Raw genomic sequence first — 14,229 nt, forward strand, 5'->3', positions numbered from 1 at the left:
GCTGTGTTGGCGAGCGCTCCGTACCAAAACCCCGGCCGCTCCTGTACCCCCAGCCAGACACACACACACACAAACACACACACACACACACTCGATTACTTCACCGCTCACACACACACATACCTGTCCATCCTAGCCATATCAAGGTGTGTTTGTCTTTCCCTGGCCACCATTTTAGGTCCTCCCAGGGCAGGTATTTCCCTCTCTTTCCCACAGACACACACACACACACACATACGTTGACGGGCCCACTGCTGCTATAGAGGTGGGGGTGGAGGGGGGTGTCTGTGGGCTGACTGCGTGAAGCACTTGCATTGATAACCTGCAGCTCAGAGTCCCTCAGTCTCACTTTGTGGCCGTCCCCCTCGCCTAGAACTCCCTTCGCCCCGCTCCGGCTCCTTTCTGGCTTCAGACTCTTAGGACAGTCTGCGGACGCGCCCGGACCCCCGCGTATACCCATCACCCCTCTGTCGCTGTCACCATGACGCCTTCCCTGCCGATGATCCTGCTGCTGCTCGGCCTCATGGGGGCTCAAGCCACCGCACCCGCAGACCTCCGCATGGCCGCCGCCATGGGTAAGAATGATGACCTTTAACCCTCAACGCTATGTTGAGTTGCTGATGCTGTGAGCGGAGGTTTATAATGTGATTCCTGTAGAGGGATTGATCCTATTGGTGAGGAAGCGGGTCTTCAGTCCATACAGTCATGGTGCTATGATGTGTAATATTTAAATGAAGCTGTTTGTGGCGTAAAGATGAGGAAAAAGCAGGAAAAGGTGAACAACATTCAAATCCAATTTGTTTCGATCAAGAGTTTAATACTGTGATCATTTTCTTTAAACGACAAAGAATATAACTCCAAATTTGTATTGATCTTATTTTGCTCCAGTGGCGATCAATGCTATTGATTTAAAAAAATTTCAGCCATCCAGCACATTATAAAACGAGATTTATGAGTTGTTTCCGAGGGTTTTCATGCTCAGTTCGGATGGCGGTTAGTGTGTGTGACCGAGTGATTTAGAGGTTGGTAGGTGAAAAAAAGTTGGATGGAGAGATGGAGGTGAAGGGTGAGAATGGAGATCAGTGACGTTAAACGTTAGACAACATTTTGATTTCATAAGGCCACGAATACCAAAACCCAAACCTGAACTCCCTGTAGTAATGAGTGCAGCTTTTTAAAAAAAAATTTTTATTAACAAGTCAATGTCCAGGGGAAAAAGTTGTCCTTTAAACACAAACATTGGTAAAAACAAAACAAAAATTGGCCTCAATTTGAGAATAACTGCAAAAAAAACCCCCTCTAAAATCCACTTTTTCATAGTTTTTCTGAGCTTTCTTGGCTGTTTCCAGTCCTTGTTGTCATTTTAATTTGAATATTTTATATTATCTACAACAGTAATTTAGAGGTACTTTCACAAAGTCATATTAATATATTTTGAGTGACTTCTTTCTGTGTCATTCATCCTCGTTTTCCTGCCCGAGCACATCTCACCTCTCCCTCCACCCTCCATCTCTCCGCCCATTTCTGCCTCCCTGCATCCTGTTTTTCTGTTTCCTCCCACTTTTTCAAAAACCTCCATCACCCTCCCCCATTTCCCTCCTGAATTCCTCTGGTCTCCCCCACGTTCTTCCCACCCTTCTCCTTTTTACCTTCATTTGTGGATGCACCTATTCAGAGAATTTGGGTGAGAATAACACCGATCTCCTTCCTGCTCTTTCACCTTCAGCGGCAGGTTTGTGCAAAACCCGTCCCACAGACATCGTGTTCATCATCGACAGCAGCCGGAGCGTTCGCCCTTCGGAGTTCGAGCAGGTCAAGGTCTTCCTGGCGAAGGTCATTGAGGGGCTGGATGTCGGTCCAAACGCCACCCGTGTGGGAGTTGTTAACTACGCCAGCCGCGTTAAGAACGAGGTGTGAGGTTCATTCATCCGTTTTTCACTGCTGCTTTTATTCCATTTACTGTTTTATACCATTGATCTTGCTTTTTCAAAGGTGTCGCTGAAGACACACCGCAGTAAAGCTGGGCTGATTAAAGCTGTGACCAAGATCGAGCCGTTGTCCACCGGAACGATGACCGGTCTGGCCATCCAGTTCTCGCTGAATGTGGCCTTCAGTGAGAGCGAGGGCGCTCGCGTCAAGTCTCCCGACATCAATAAGGTGGAGCACATTTACAACCATGAGGTCAACAAGGTGAGGGATCACTAGCCTTGTTTTGACAAATCAAGCCTCGCTCCTCTGCTTTCACAGGTCGCCATCATCGTGACAGACGGACGTCCCCAAGACAACGTGAAGGAAGTGGCTCAGCGCGCTCGGGATGCTGGCATTGAGATTTTTGCCATCGGTGTGGGGCGTGTGGACATGAGCACGCTGAGGCAGATGGCCAGCGATCCCCTGGACGACCACGTGGACTATGTGGAGAGCTACAGCGTCATCGAGAAGCTCACCAAGAAGTTCCAGGAGGCTTTCTGTGGTAAGATGGGAGGAGGAAGTGAAGGGCAAAGGAAGGAAACATGGACTTGGTGGTTAAAGTTAGAGGAACAGGGTTAGAAATACATTCCTATTAGGGTCAGTCGTCATTTTTGTCCACCCCCCACCCCCCCACCATGCATGCTTTTCATTCCAAATCATTGTTCCCTCCTTTTTGTCCCTCCATCCCTCTACAGGACTACAGTGTATTCATTCAGCCTCATTAGATATTCCAAGCACATGAAGACATTTGGGGAGGAACAACCTTTTTTGGAACGAAACTCACTCCTGTCCTTCAGTCAGCTATCCCATAACCGAGAAGCTGGACTGATCTCTCCTTAATTACAGATCCATTAGTCACAATCATTAAACTTCTAATTATTTTTGCAATGTCCTCTGGCTCTCCCGGTCTGCAGCAGCTTTGGGTGCTGTCTGACACCCGTTAGCAGAGGCCAAACTCGCTGCAGATACTTTCCATGTAAGTGCCAATCGGTGGATTCTTATTGGAGGAGCCCGTGATTCACATTTGGAAACATACAGTTCTGGTTTATTTGGGGCTTCTCCAATGTTTTCCACCAATTTATTTTAAGGATCTGCTGAGCTGGACCTTCCACACGTATTAAAAACTGTTACGACTGCAGGTCCCAGTAGATCATTAAAAAAAAGAAAAAAAAAATCAATGCTTGATATTCCCGTTTTCAAACTGACATAGTTTTATTCTCTCCTCCTAACCCCCACAAAACCTACCCTCCTCTATGTGTGTGTGTGCGTGTGTGTGCGTCAATATATATTTCACTGTGTGTCCTTGTGTGCTCTGCACACGCACACACACACATGCACGCACACACACACACGCACGCACACAGTGTCGGACCTGTGTGCGACTGGAGATCATGACTGTGAGCAGGTATGCATCAGCAGCCCCGGATCATACAAGTGTGCCTGCAAAGATGGCTTAACCCTCATGGCCGATGGTCGCAGCTGCAGTGGTGAGTGTGTGTGTTTTAAGTGGGCGTTCCTTTTCGTGTATGTGTGTGTGTGTGGAAGTATTTGCCCAGATGTGGTCACTGCACACCCAGGGTAACATGACCTGTGGCGTGTTTGATACTAACAGCCTGCAGCAACTCGGCCACAGACGTGGTGTTCCTGATCGACGGCTCAAAGAGCGTCCGCCCCGAGAACTTTGAGCTGGTCAAGAAATGGATCAACCAGATCATCGACAAGCTGGACGTGTCTGAAAACAAGGCTCACGTTGGACTGGTGCAGTATTCCAGCTCAGTCAGACAGGTACGGGTCATTATTTGTCACCTGATGGGCAGATTCCTTCTCTTTCAAACCAACTCTGGCTTTTTTTCTTTTCTCTCCTCCTGCAGGAGTTTCCTCTGGGACGCCACAACAACAAGAAAGACCTGAAGGACGCTGTGAAGAGGATGGCCTACATGGAGAGGGGAACCATGACAGGCCAGGCTCTCCGATACCTGACAGACAACAGCTTCAGCGCCGGCCAGGGCGCCCGACCCGGAGTCACCAAGGTCGGCATCGTGTTCACCGACGGACGCAGCCAAGACTACATCGGCGATGCTGCCAAGAAGGCCAAGGAGCACGGTGGGAGATGATGGGGTGTTATAATGCGATATACAGCCTACATTAAGCTGTCAGATGAGGGGAACCTATCACTTTTTACTGCACAGGTTTCAAGATGTATGCCGTCGGAGTGGGAAATGCAGTGGAGGATGAGCTGAAAGAGATCGCCTCTGAGCCGACCGGAGAGCATTACTTCTACACCGCCGACTTCAAGACCATGACCCAGATCGCCAAGAAGCTGCAGATCAACATCTGCCAAGGTCTAACATGATGATAAAATACCAACGCTACAAACTCTTACATGATTATTATTCATTTTTATTCTGCGTTCTGCTGAAATAACACATGAACCGGTGTTTTTCTGCTCCCACAGAGGACGATCCTTGCGAATGCGACACCCTTGTCAAGTTCCAAAAGAAAGTAGAAGATGCCCTACATGCACTCACAAAAAAATATATCCTTGAAAATGTTTTGGGAATAAAATGTTTGGCGGGGTGGGGTTGGGGGTGTATTAATGTCTTTACCATGTTGACTGTCTTGTGATCCTTGACAGAGTCTTACTAGAGAGTATGTCGAAGAGGATCGCCTTGCTGGAGAACAAAATCGTCTGAGGACTCGGATCCTTATCTACCTTTTTCCTCTGCAAACACACCCACGTACACACACAATCACACACACACACACAAACAATTTTACTTCCTGTAAAATACTGCAGAGGAACCTGTGTGTGTGTATGTGTGTGTGTGAACCCTGACCTCTGTATTCTCAGCTCGCCTAAACCACCTCTGCCCTACCCCCGCCCCATTCTTACCTCTTCCACCCTTGGGTCTCCGGGGACACGAAGCGCCGGTTGCCATGGGGACCATGCCTTTGTGTGTGTGTGTGCACTCCGAAGGTCACCCTCCATAGACAGCCTGTGTGTTTGTTAATAAAAGTCTTCCCTCATAGGGAAACGGTAAACTGAAGGGTTTTTCTTTGTCGAGTTCACAGTGATGAGTTCCCTCAAAACCCCCAGAGTCGTGTCATGTCAACCGGAGCTGCGCATCAACTCTCTCTGATTATATCTGTCTGATTATTTCTGTCACTGCTATGTTTCTCTCTCTTTGCTCTCTCATTTGAAGGCTTCACCTTCCTATCTTAGCCCCCACACAAAGGTATCTATTATATATATATATATATATATATGGCATATGAAGATAAATTAATAAGATATATGTCTGATAATAAGGGCACACACTGATGTTTTTTTTTAAATTTCCTAAATAAAGGTGATCCAGGAAGTACATATCATAAATTGTGATACAATTGTACCAGCAAAAATACCCATCGCACACACACATGAGAAATTAATTACCATTAAAACTTAATGCTCTTTGGGGACATAATGTGGGCTTGAGGGACCACAAGGTCTCAATGGGTGTCCCCAACAAGAAGATGGACAGATTGAGTCCATATTACTACAGTGGGAATTATTTATATTTACATTTTAATTATAATTAAGTCTTAAATGACTAAGGACCAAATGAAAAGTTGAATCTATATTGTTGTTAGGCAGTGTTGCTGTCCAAAGACGTACGATGTAGGTGAACTGGTTACTCCTCGTGGGTGTGAATGTGAGCATGAATGCTTGTCTGTTATTGTCCTGAGGTGAACCAGTGTATTCTACCTCTCCCAGTCACCTGGGGTGAGCTCCAGCTCCCTAAGGCTCTTTAACGGATCAGTTATCATTGAACGCTGATAAATCAAGGATCATAAATTCGGTGATTCATGAGATCACCTCTCAAGGAAAAGCTTAACCTCTGCATCAGGGTGCATTAAATAATGTGATGATTAATGTGATCTTTATTTTGACCATTTTATTTTCTTTTTTTATAAGTATCAAATTTGCTGTTTCCATCACTATAAACTCAAAATGAGCTTTTTTTTTAAAATTTTTTTTTTTTTTTTTTACTGCTGCGACTTTTCCACATAAAAGTCGGAGCAGGATAACGAATTTTTAAGATTTAGCATTTTACTGACAGTATAAACGTTTAAAAGCTCAGCAAAGCTCATGTAAACTAGTGGCATTTGGGTAAATAAAAGAAATAACAGGAATCAATATTTCCTAAATTAATTCAGAAACCAGAAGGTTTAAAAGCAAAAATAGATTAAAAATGTTTAATTTTAAGAAGTTTTTTTTTTATTTTTAATTTTTAACAATATTACATACCTAATACGTATTGGTGCATAATATGATGTCACGTTTAGTTTTTACCTACTTCGTCGGGCGGTGAGGGTCCATGAACGCAACGCACGAGACGGTCAATTAATTTCGTGTGCGTCGCCGTGACGTCACACAGGAAGACAGACTCTCCCCCAACTCAAGAGAACAGCTGACGGAACAAGTGCGTTGATGTTTCTCGGCGTCTTAGGCGAGAGGAATTTGTGCTGGAAACAGAACGTTCTGACCCGGCCGTCCAACCCTGAACGATCAGCGCTGAGTCACGGTGCGCGAACATCGACGCTTTTCGCTGTGAGACGCTGTTCCTTTAAGATTGCAGCATCAGCTAGCCGCAGCTAGCTCGACGTGCTAACCGTAGGGTTTACCTTGACGGTCAGGTGAGAGAAGGGTTTTGGCGGCTGTCCGAACGGTTAATGTTTAGTGATAATAGATAATTGAACAGCGATAGGAGAAAGCCACCGGGCGCCTCGGGTGTTGGGCGGTGGAGGAAAAACAACCATTACGTCAGGCTAGCATCACCAGCGAGGTTAATACCTAAGCTAGCAGGAGCGTGTGGGTCATTTAAACCCAGGCGCGTCAACAAGTAGTTCGGGGTGCGTTTGATTTAGTGCACGTCATGGCCAGCAATTATGGAGTAGGAGTTATCCGCCAGGCTAACGGAGACAGCACACCGAGACGAGTGTCCGGTTCGGGTCGCTCACGCCGCCACCGGTCCGAGTCAGGGTCCGACGCTGGCCCGAGTGTGAAGACTTTATCGCGGCTGTGCAGCAGGGACGATGACGAGAGAGCAGCGGCTCTGGAGGAGCTGAGTCAAGGGGTTCGGATGTGTTTGGAACAGGACCGGTGCGGTTCTGCGGAGCTGGATACAGAAACGCTCCTTCACCTGCTCCGGTTGTCCCATTCGTGCCCATTGCGGGAGGTCCGGGAGAGGGCAACCGAGTTGCTACGGATCGCGAAGGTGAGGATCTTATTCAGTTCCTGTGTTTCACGACGTGTCCGGACACAGCAGAACCCCCGAAACACCGGGAGCAATCGACCGTAGTGAAGTCGATTTCTCCTCAAAATAAATAACGATATAAGTTCTAGCGATATTTTACATTTGGCCTCTGACGTGAATGCAAACACTTTTATTTACAGGCATATTAATCGTGCCTGTGAGCTGATATTTTCGGGCTCGTTTGGTTTCGTTTATTGTTTGGCCCAATGTTTCATCATACATGGAGCAGCAGGAGGTGATGCAAGACTGTGTTGCGGTGTGCACAACAAAGCAAGGCGGCCACGCCCCCTCCCGGCCACCTAGAGCCGCAGAAAGAAGGCTGCGTTCGGTTAGGGTTCAGTCCTCCTAGGAGCTCCTTCGGAGAGTAGCGGCGGTGTCCTGTTCTCTGACGATGTCTGTAAGTTGATTGCATGTTAGTTATGAAACAAGTGTCTCCAGTTACATCAGAACAAGTTCAGTCCAAGTAGGTCTAGTTGAGGTTAAGGGGGGGGGGGGGGGTTGGTGCTGTCTGCAGTTTTTCATTTGTCTTGAGGTAATCCACTCAGTTAATCTGTTAATCTAATTGTTTAACTGTTGTTGTTTTTTTTTAAACAATGCTCTACCACTAGACAGATGGGATATTAAAATATACAAGATCTGGGTGAATGAAATGTATAAACAGGCCTGTGGTGTAGGGGTACTTCATGTATTGGGTCACAGTATGGAACCGGAGAAGAGCAGAGACATGACACTGACATACACAGTTGAGATACTTCAGAGTATTCATATGGATTTCATTTGTAAAAAAATAAGTAGTTCCAGATCTTCTGTAATGGAAAATCATATATATTTTAGATAGTTCATAAACAGCTAATGATAAACATATAATTACAAATGCTAGCAGCAAGTCAGTGCTTTAGGTGATGTTACTTACTTTGGTAAACTTTAGAATGGAGTTAATGATGAGATGTAATTAGTACAGTATTTAATTCTTAACATGACTTTTCTTTGACGTTTTTCATCTTGTCGGTGTTGATCCATGTAAGAATGTCAGGTCTGAGAACTTTATAATTTTTGTCTTTTAATAGTAAACTCTTTTTTAAAAACTTTTTTTTTGTTTGGTAAGTTTGATTTAAAGTATGTGCTGACATTTATTAGATCAAATGATTAATCAAGAACAAAGTCAATCATTATTTTGCTGCTATTGACTGAATTGTTTGTTCTTTCTCACCACTAGGAACAAGGAGTTAAAGTCCCTCGAGCTCTGGCCTCAGGCCCAAGTGCCTTTATCACCGCTAAAGAGGTATGTGGCTTGTCTGGCCTGTACTTTATTTTAGATGGGAGACGGATGTTTAGTGATCTCGCTGATGGTTGGTGCATGATTATATTTCTATTGTGTATTATGAGCATCTATTCATTCTTACTCTGATCTTAATCTTCAGATGTTGAAAGAAGGGCCGGATCAGGACATACTCATCGAATCTTTCCTTTCATCGGGTCGTGTGAACCATATCACCATGGTAATGGCCCTGCACCCTGCTTACCTCAGCTGCTTCCTGAAGACCCAGCATGCTTTGCTGGCCCTGGACGGCCCCTTGCCCCATCACTGGAGACATTATATTGCTGTCATGGTAAGAAAACCCATGAAGCGGGACTTTTCTAGCACTACAAAGATCATTAAGAGGAACGATTTATAATAGATCATTTATAACCAGTTGGGGCTGCAGTGTTATAAAAATGATCAACCAAGCACCTACTTACAATTGTGTGGGTGCTCTTGTTAGAATTTTTATCTTTAAACAAGCAGCTGCTGCATCCCTACCTGACCAGAGAAGCAACAAAATTTAAAGTGGCATCCCATTTAGAGGAGCGTAGAGTTTCTAGAGCGTCAACCTGCACAAAAGCAGCATCCTGACTCTGACTGGAATGATATTAAACTTAAATAAAGCCATTTGTTGTTTCCTCTTGCACTACTATTCCAGGTAAAAACAGCTTTTGATAGATATGTTAACTTGTAAATTAAATTCAACCAATCTTCCTCTCAAACTGTCAAACTCGGACATTACAATCACCACAAGGGCTGCAATTCTCGTGTTTATTTCTGCCAGGCTGCTGCGCGCCATCACTGCCTGTACCTGGTGCAACAGCACAGTGCCGGCTTTCTGGAGGCTGGCGGCGATGAGAGTTGGCTGAGCGGCATTGACTTCGCTCCCACCAAACTGCGCAGCCTTCAAACACTCAACAAGCTGCTGGCACACAGACCCTGGCTCATCACACAGCAGCACATTCAGGTCAGACACAACATTCTCTCACACACTTCCTGTCCCTCACCCTCCTGCTGGAACACTAATCATCTGTCATGTCACTAGGATTAAACACACAGGATTTCTGACTCGGGCTGTGTCTGAAATTAATCCTGTATTTGCTAGATGAAAAATTAAGGATGATTAAATCCATTAACAGTCCTGAATGTTAGTATCATGCATTGGGTTCCAAAAAAAAGCTCAAGTCTCCCTGCATGCGTCTCTTCTTCCCTGCAGCAGCTGGTGTGTCCCGGAGCAGAACCGCGCTGGTCATTGGCTGAACTCATTCACGCCGTGGTCCTGATGGCACACGCTCACTCTCTCTGTTCGTTTGTGTGGGGCTGCGGCTTAAACCCTGAACCCGACCACTCAGGAGGCTACACTTTCCAACCGCCGTCAGTCGCCCACATCCCTCGTAGCCCTCACAGCCCTGCCCATGAGGACGGCAGGCAAGAGGTCAGATGATTAGTCTTTTTAATTTTCTTAACACCGCTTACAGGTTAAAACGTAATGTTGACCAGAAAAGGAGAAACTGATAACTAGGTCACTGCCAGTTCTGTTTCACCAGTTCCACTAGTCTAGTAAGCTTTAAAGGAACAGCATGCCTGCCATTGTTTATTTAGCTTCAACCACAAAGTTCCAAGCTCCTCAAGCCTTTCTTTTTTTGTTTTTGAATATCGTCTAGTTGTGTGATGGAGTGATGGAGGTAGAGGTGTTGATGAAGAGGATGGCAGAGCTGCAGCAGCAACAGGAGGAAGAGTGCACACAGGAGGAGATGGTCACTCGCTTTGAGAGGGAAAGGAGCGAGAGCATTCCGACGGGTACGAACGGACAACGGCATGGCATTTTGACACGTAGCCAATAATATGGAAATCAAGATGACAAACCCATACATCAAGAATAATTTTTTAACATGCTAAATTAATTACAATATTTTCCACATTAAAAGGCGCACCTAAAAGCCTTTAATTTTCTCAAAAACCGACAGTGCGCCTTATAATCCAGTGTGCCTTGTATATGAAAGCAGTTTTAAATTAGGCCATTCATTGAAGGTGCGCCTTATAGTCCAGTGCGCCTTGAAGTGCAGAAAATACTGTAAATGATATTAAAGATATCTGTAATTTATGTATATATAAAAAAACAATCAAACATTCCAACATGTTAATGTTCCCAAAGTGAAATCACTGCTGGTCAGCACCGCTGCTGCTGATTAAATGTTAAAACGACTAGTTGTGTGTGCAGTAATGTGATCCTGATGTGAAGGCTGGGGGGTTAAGACCCCTGTGGCTTCATTACCGCCCCTGTTGGACATGAGTTCTGTCCTTTTTTAGGTCGTTCTTATCCATCTAATGTTTGGTTAGGTTGTTTTATTTCTGGTAACTTATTTGATGCTAAGAAAACACAAATGAAACACCACAACTGACACCTTAGGCCTTTTTAAAAAAAAAACATAACTAAGATTTTTGGGGTTTTCATTCCTTTTTGAAATTCTGTCTGTATCCTCATTTAAAAGTCCTCTTTGAATCCTTAATTTAAAAAAAAAAAAATCTTTCCAAACAGTTTCACTGCACTCCCTGTATATCCTGTGGCTCACCTGTTCACTGATTTGACAGTTGTTTATTTACAACTTTGTTGTTTGTTTATCAGCGGTGGTGTGGGAAGCGCCACCAGAGCTGGTGGTACGTCTGGTGGAGGATCCAGAGTTCAGATACGAGGACTTTGCCCCCAGAGGAGAGCAGGCTCCTCCCACCATGAGAGCCCAGGTAGTGTTGATTGTACTTTTTATTATTGTTGTTGTTGTTTTGCTTCTACCTGTGTTTGTTGATGTTTGTCTGACTTGTGCAGGACTATTCGTGGGAGGACCACGGCTTCTCTCTGGTTAACAGGCTTTTACCAGACATGGGCCAGTTCTTAGATGAAAAATTTCAGGTATGCTCAAATTTTATCTGATGGAAGTAAAAAAATAAACAGTAATAATCAGATTAAATTCGCAACTCAACCTGATCTTTGTTCAAGTGGTGTTATTATTTATTATCTCACAGTCGCAAATTATCTGTGATCTATAGTTGAAGGATCCAGAGTCACCTGATCTGGACTATGAAACACGGATCAGACTTTGATGTGTTGTTGATCAAATCAGGATGTTGAGTCATTTTTATCTAAGCATTGATGGCTTGGAAGCTGAATTTTGTCATTGCTTCCATCCAGTAATTTAAGAATCCCATAAAGTTCTGGATCACTACTAAAATCAAATATCATGTCCTTTGGACCACATCCGGGTCCTGATCTGATTTAAAATTTTGTTTTTGCAGGTTGTGAGCAACTTGACCTACCACAGGATGGCTATGCATGAAGGTGTGGACACCCACACTTTGAGAAAAGCCCTGTGGAACTACATCCACTGTCTCTACGGGATACGGTCCGTCTCACAGGCTGAGATCCTGTTGTCAACTATGTTAGACATTTTTTTGTCTCTAACTTCACTCCGTGCCTCTGCAGCTACGACGATTACGACTACGGCAGTGTGAACGTGTTGTTGGAGCGTGCTCTGAAGGTCTTTGTAAAAACCATGGCTTGTCACCCTGAGCAGACCACCACACGCATTTACCACGCCTTCTGGAGACACTTCAGGCACTCTGAAAAGGTATGAATGGGTTCAACCCCCCCCCCGCCCAGTCCTCTTCAGCCACAATAAATGAATCTGTTGACATTTTGTCTCCCTTTGGCACCTTTTCAACGAGGAATGAACCATTTGATATTTCAGCGTGTTCCCTAGTTTTCTTTGGTTTTCAAAATGTCATTGGACACAAAGCATTACAGACAGGGTGAGAAAATGTGGAACCTAAACGTAATTACATGCTCTTTTTTTTTTTCTTTTGCCCCCCCCCCCCTCCCACTCTTGTAGGTTCATGCAAACCTGATAGTCATGGAAGCCCGTCTGCAAGCGGCCCTTCTCTATACCTTACGTGCCATCACGTATTATATGAGATGATGTGGTTGCTTGTATCTTGCGGATGCTGAGCCAGCTGTGGTTTCGCCCAGCCGTGTGTGAAACACATCTATACAGTCCTAGGTACACACACAGACAACAGTGAATGTTTGAACATGCATATCTTTCATTTCAGTGTTAATGGTCTGATCTTGCTTTGCAACTGGGATATATACAGTATATATTTAATTGTGTTACGTATTTTGCACTGAAATCGATCAGGTCCACTTTCTCCACTTGAGCCTCAAGTGTAGTTCTGATTATTCTGTTTCTCTCACACTCACACACTTGCACACAACCCTACATATCTTACACAATCTTGGTTCAAGTTTTTCCATTTCTGATTTGTTCATTCGACGTGTCTTTTTAACCCCTGATCCACATCGTGACTACTCCTGCCTCAGACGTCTGGGTCTGCGAGACGCAGACTAGAACGCATACAAAAAAAAAAAAAAAAAGACTTGTATTTTTATAAGAAATGAAAATACTTTTTCAGAATTAAAACTGTTTGAATGTATTCTGTCTCTGAATGCCTCATTTAAAGATTTATACAGTAGATTGATGATGAATCATTATTTCGGGATGTGATTGACCTTGAATGTGTTCTGTTGTGAAAGCTGACAGAAGAGGAGAGATTCAAGGGATTTTAAAATCCACTACTGTTGATATACAAATTTGATGGAGTCGCTTGTGTCGTATGGAAATAACCTATACTGTATTTCCTTTCTTATTGAATTTTCATTCTAATTTAGTTGTTAATAAAACAAAGGGTCAGACGTTTCATTGGAGTCTTCAACATCTGATGACAACAGTAATTTGTGTGCCCTTCATCATGGTTCATTAATCTCCTCTTCATGGACTGGCACTGCCTATAGATAATGTCGTGGGTTGGATGGTGCGTACTCTTTAGTCAAAGATTCCTGTTCTCATTATCCTGTCGATCATCTTCACATGGTTGCACTCACTCAACCCATCAGACAGGTTTAACTATGAATTAGGCTGTGGTTTTTCCATGCATTCAAACTGCAAAAACAACATCCAGCAGACAGATGACACATCATGTCAGGTTGCCCCTGTGGTGCCTTTCTCGCTGGTGTCATTTCCTCCTCAGTGTCTCTGCATTTCTAGATAGGTTGGTTGGAATTCATTTGACAAAACGGTCATATTTCTTTAAAAATAATCTTGTTTAAAATTTAAAGCACTCATGCACAAATCTTTATAGGTTGAAATATGAAAACCCTTCTGCATACAGATTTATAACCACTTTTAAAAGAGAGAAAACTCGAAACAAAGCATGAGTGGTGCATTTCTGTGAGATTTTTTGTTAATAATGATCCGATCAATTTAAATCCAAAGAATGCTGTTCGTCATTTCCCCGCTAGATGGAGACAAAGACTCAAAGACCGGTGAAAGATTACAACTCTTTACAAGTCAGCTCACTCTTCAAGGTGAATCGTAATTGCGCGACAATATATTTGTCTTACTTGTTGAGTTGCAGCTGAAATACGACCTGGTTATAATTAATCGATGTTAACCTATGAGGTAATCAGTTTTCACTGGACATGAAATCATAAGAAGTGACATTTCATCAATGAGCACCGCCGATTTGAGTGATTTCTCCGCACCGAGGTGACACTTTCTCACTCTTGTCTTCCTGTTGGTCACGTTGCGTTTTGCTTTCCCATCTCCT

General features: G+C 44.1%; 2 protein-coding genes across 5 annotated transcripts; both read left to right on the forward strand.

Moving 5' to 3' along the window:
• Positions 1-236: 236 nt before the first annotated feature.
• Positions 237-5,015, forward strand: matn1 (matrilin 1). 2 transcript variants are annotated; one of them, XM_068332450.1, is made up of 10 exons: positions 240-575; positions 1,727-1,911; positions 1,993-2,157; positions 2,248-2,470; positions 3,333-3,455; positions 3,581-3,753; positions 3,840-4,071; positions 4,158-4,310; positions 4,424-4,504; positions 4,612-5,015. In XM_068332450.1, exons 1-10 carry the CDS (start codon positions 482-484, stop codon positions 4,659-4,661), a joined length of 1,479 nt encoding a protein of 492 aa, XP_068188551.1. In that variant the 5' UTR covers positions 240-481; the 3' UTR covers positions 4,662-5,015. The 2 variants fall into 2 exon arrangements, with proteins under 2 accessions (XP_068188552.1, XP_068188551.1); XM_068332451.1 differs by lacking the exon at positions 3,333-3,455 and having other exon boundaries at positions 237-575.
• Positions 5,016-6,391: 1,376 nt separating this feature from the next.
• On the forward strand, positions 6,392-13,056 carry sesn2 (sestrin 2). 3 transcript variants are annotated; one of them, XM_068332448.1, is made up of 12 exons: positions 7,091-7,229; positions 7,498-7,665; positions 8,485-8,550; positions 8,690-8,878; positions 9,356-9,538; positions 9,788-10,006; positions 10,236-10,371; positions 11,198-11,313; positions 11,396-11,479; positions 11,863-11,969; positions 12,050-12,194; positions 12,456-13,056. In XM_068332448.1, exons 2-12 carry the CDS (start codon positions 7,660-7,662, stop codon positions 12,540-12,542), a joined length of 1,338 nt encoding a protein of 445 aa, XP_068188549.1. In that variant the 5' UTR covers positions 7,091-7,229; positions 7,498-7,659; the 3' UTR covers positions 12,543-13,056. The 3 variants fall into 3 exon arrangements, with proteins under 3 accessions (XP_068188548.1, XP_068188549.1, XP_068188550.1); XM_068332449.1 differs by having other exon boundaries at positions 7,118-7,229; positions 7,409-7,665; XM_068332447.1 differs by lacking the exon at positions 7,498-7,665 and having other exon boundaries at positions 6,392-7,229.
• The last annotated feature ends 1,173 nt before the right edge of the window (positions 13,057-14,229 follow it).

This window comes from Antennarius striatus, chromosome 14, assembly GCF_040054535.1.
Source record: "Antennarius striatus isolate MH-2024 chromosome 14, ASM4005453v1, whole genome shotgun sequence".
Lineage (NCBI taxonomy): Eukaryota > Metazoa > Chordata > Actinopteri > Lophiiformes > Antennariidae > Antennarius > Antennarius striatus.

Excerpts from the sequence above, each read along its gene's own strand:
- matn1 (XM_068332450.1), top strand. The coding sequence starts at position 482 with ATGACGCCTTCCCTGCCGATGATCCTGCTGCTGCTCGGCCTCATGGGG. Across the intron at positions 2,158-2,247 it reads AGTCTCCCGACATCAATAAG|GTCGCCATCATCGTGACAGA; the intron begins GTGGAGCACATT and ends CTGCTTTCACAG. Across the intron at positions 3,754-3,839 it reads ATTCCAGCTCAGTCAGACAG|GAGTTTCCTCTGGGACGCCA; the intron begins GTACGGGTCATT and ends CTCCTCCTGCAG.
- sesn2 (XM_068332447.1), top strand. The coding sequence starts at position 6,888 with ATGGCCAGCAATTATGGAGTAGGAGTTATCCGCCAGGCTAACGGAGAC. Across the intron at positions 7,230-8,484 it reads AGTTGCTACGGATCGCGAAG|GAACAAGGAGTTAAAGTCCC; the intron begins GTGAGGATCTTA and ends TCTCACCACTAG. Across the intron at positions 9,539-9,787 it reads TCACACAGCAGCACATTCAG|CAGCTGGTGTGTCCCGGAGC; the intron begins GTCAGACACAAC and ends TCTTCCCTGCAG.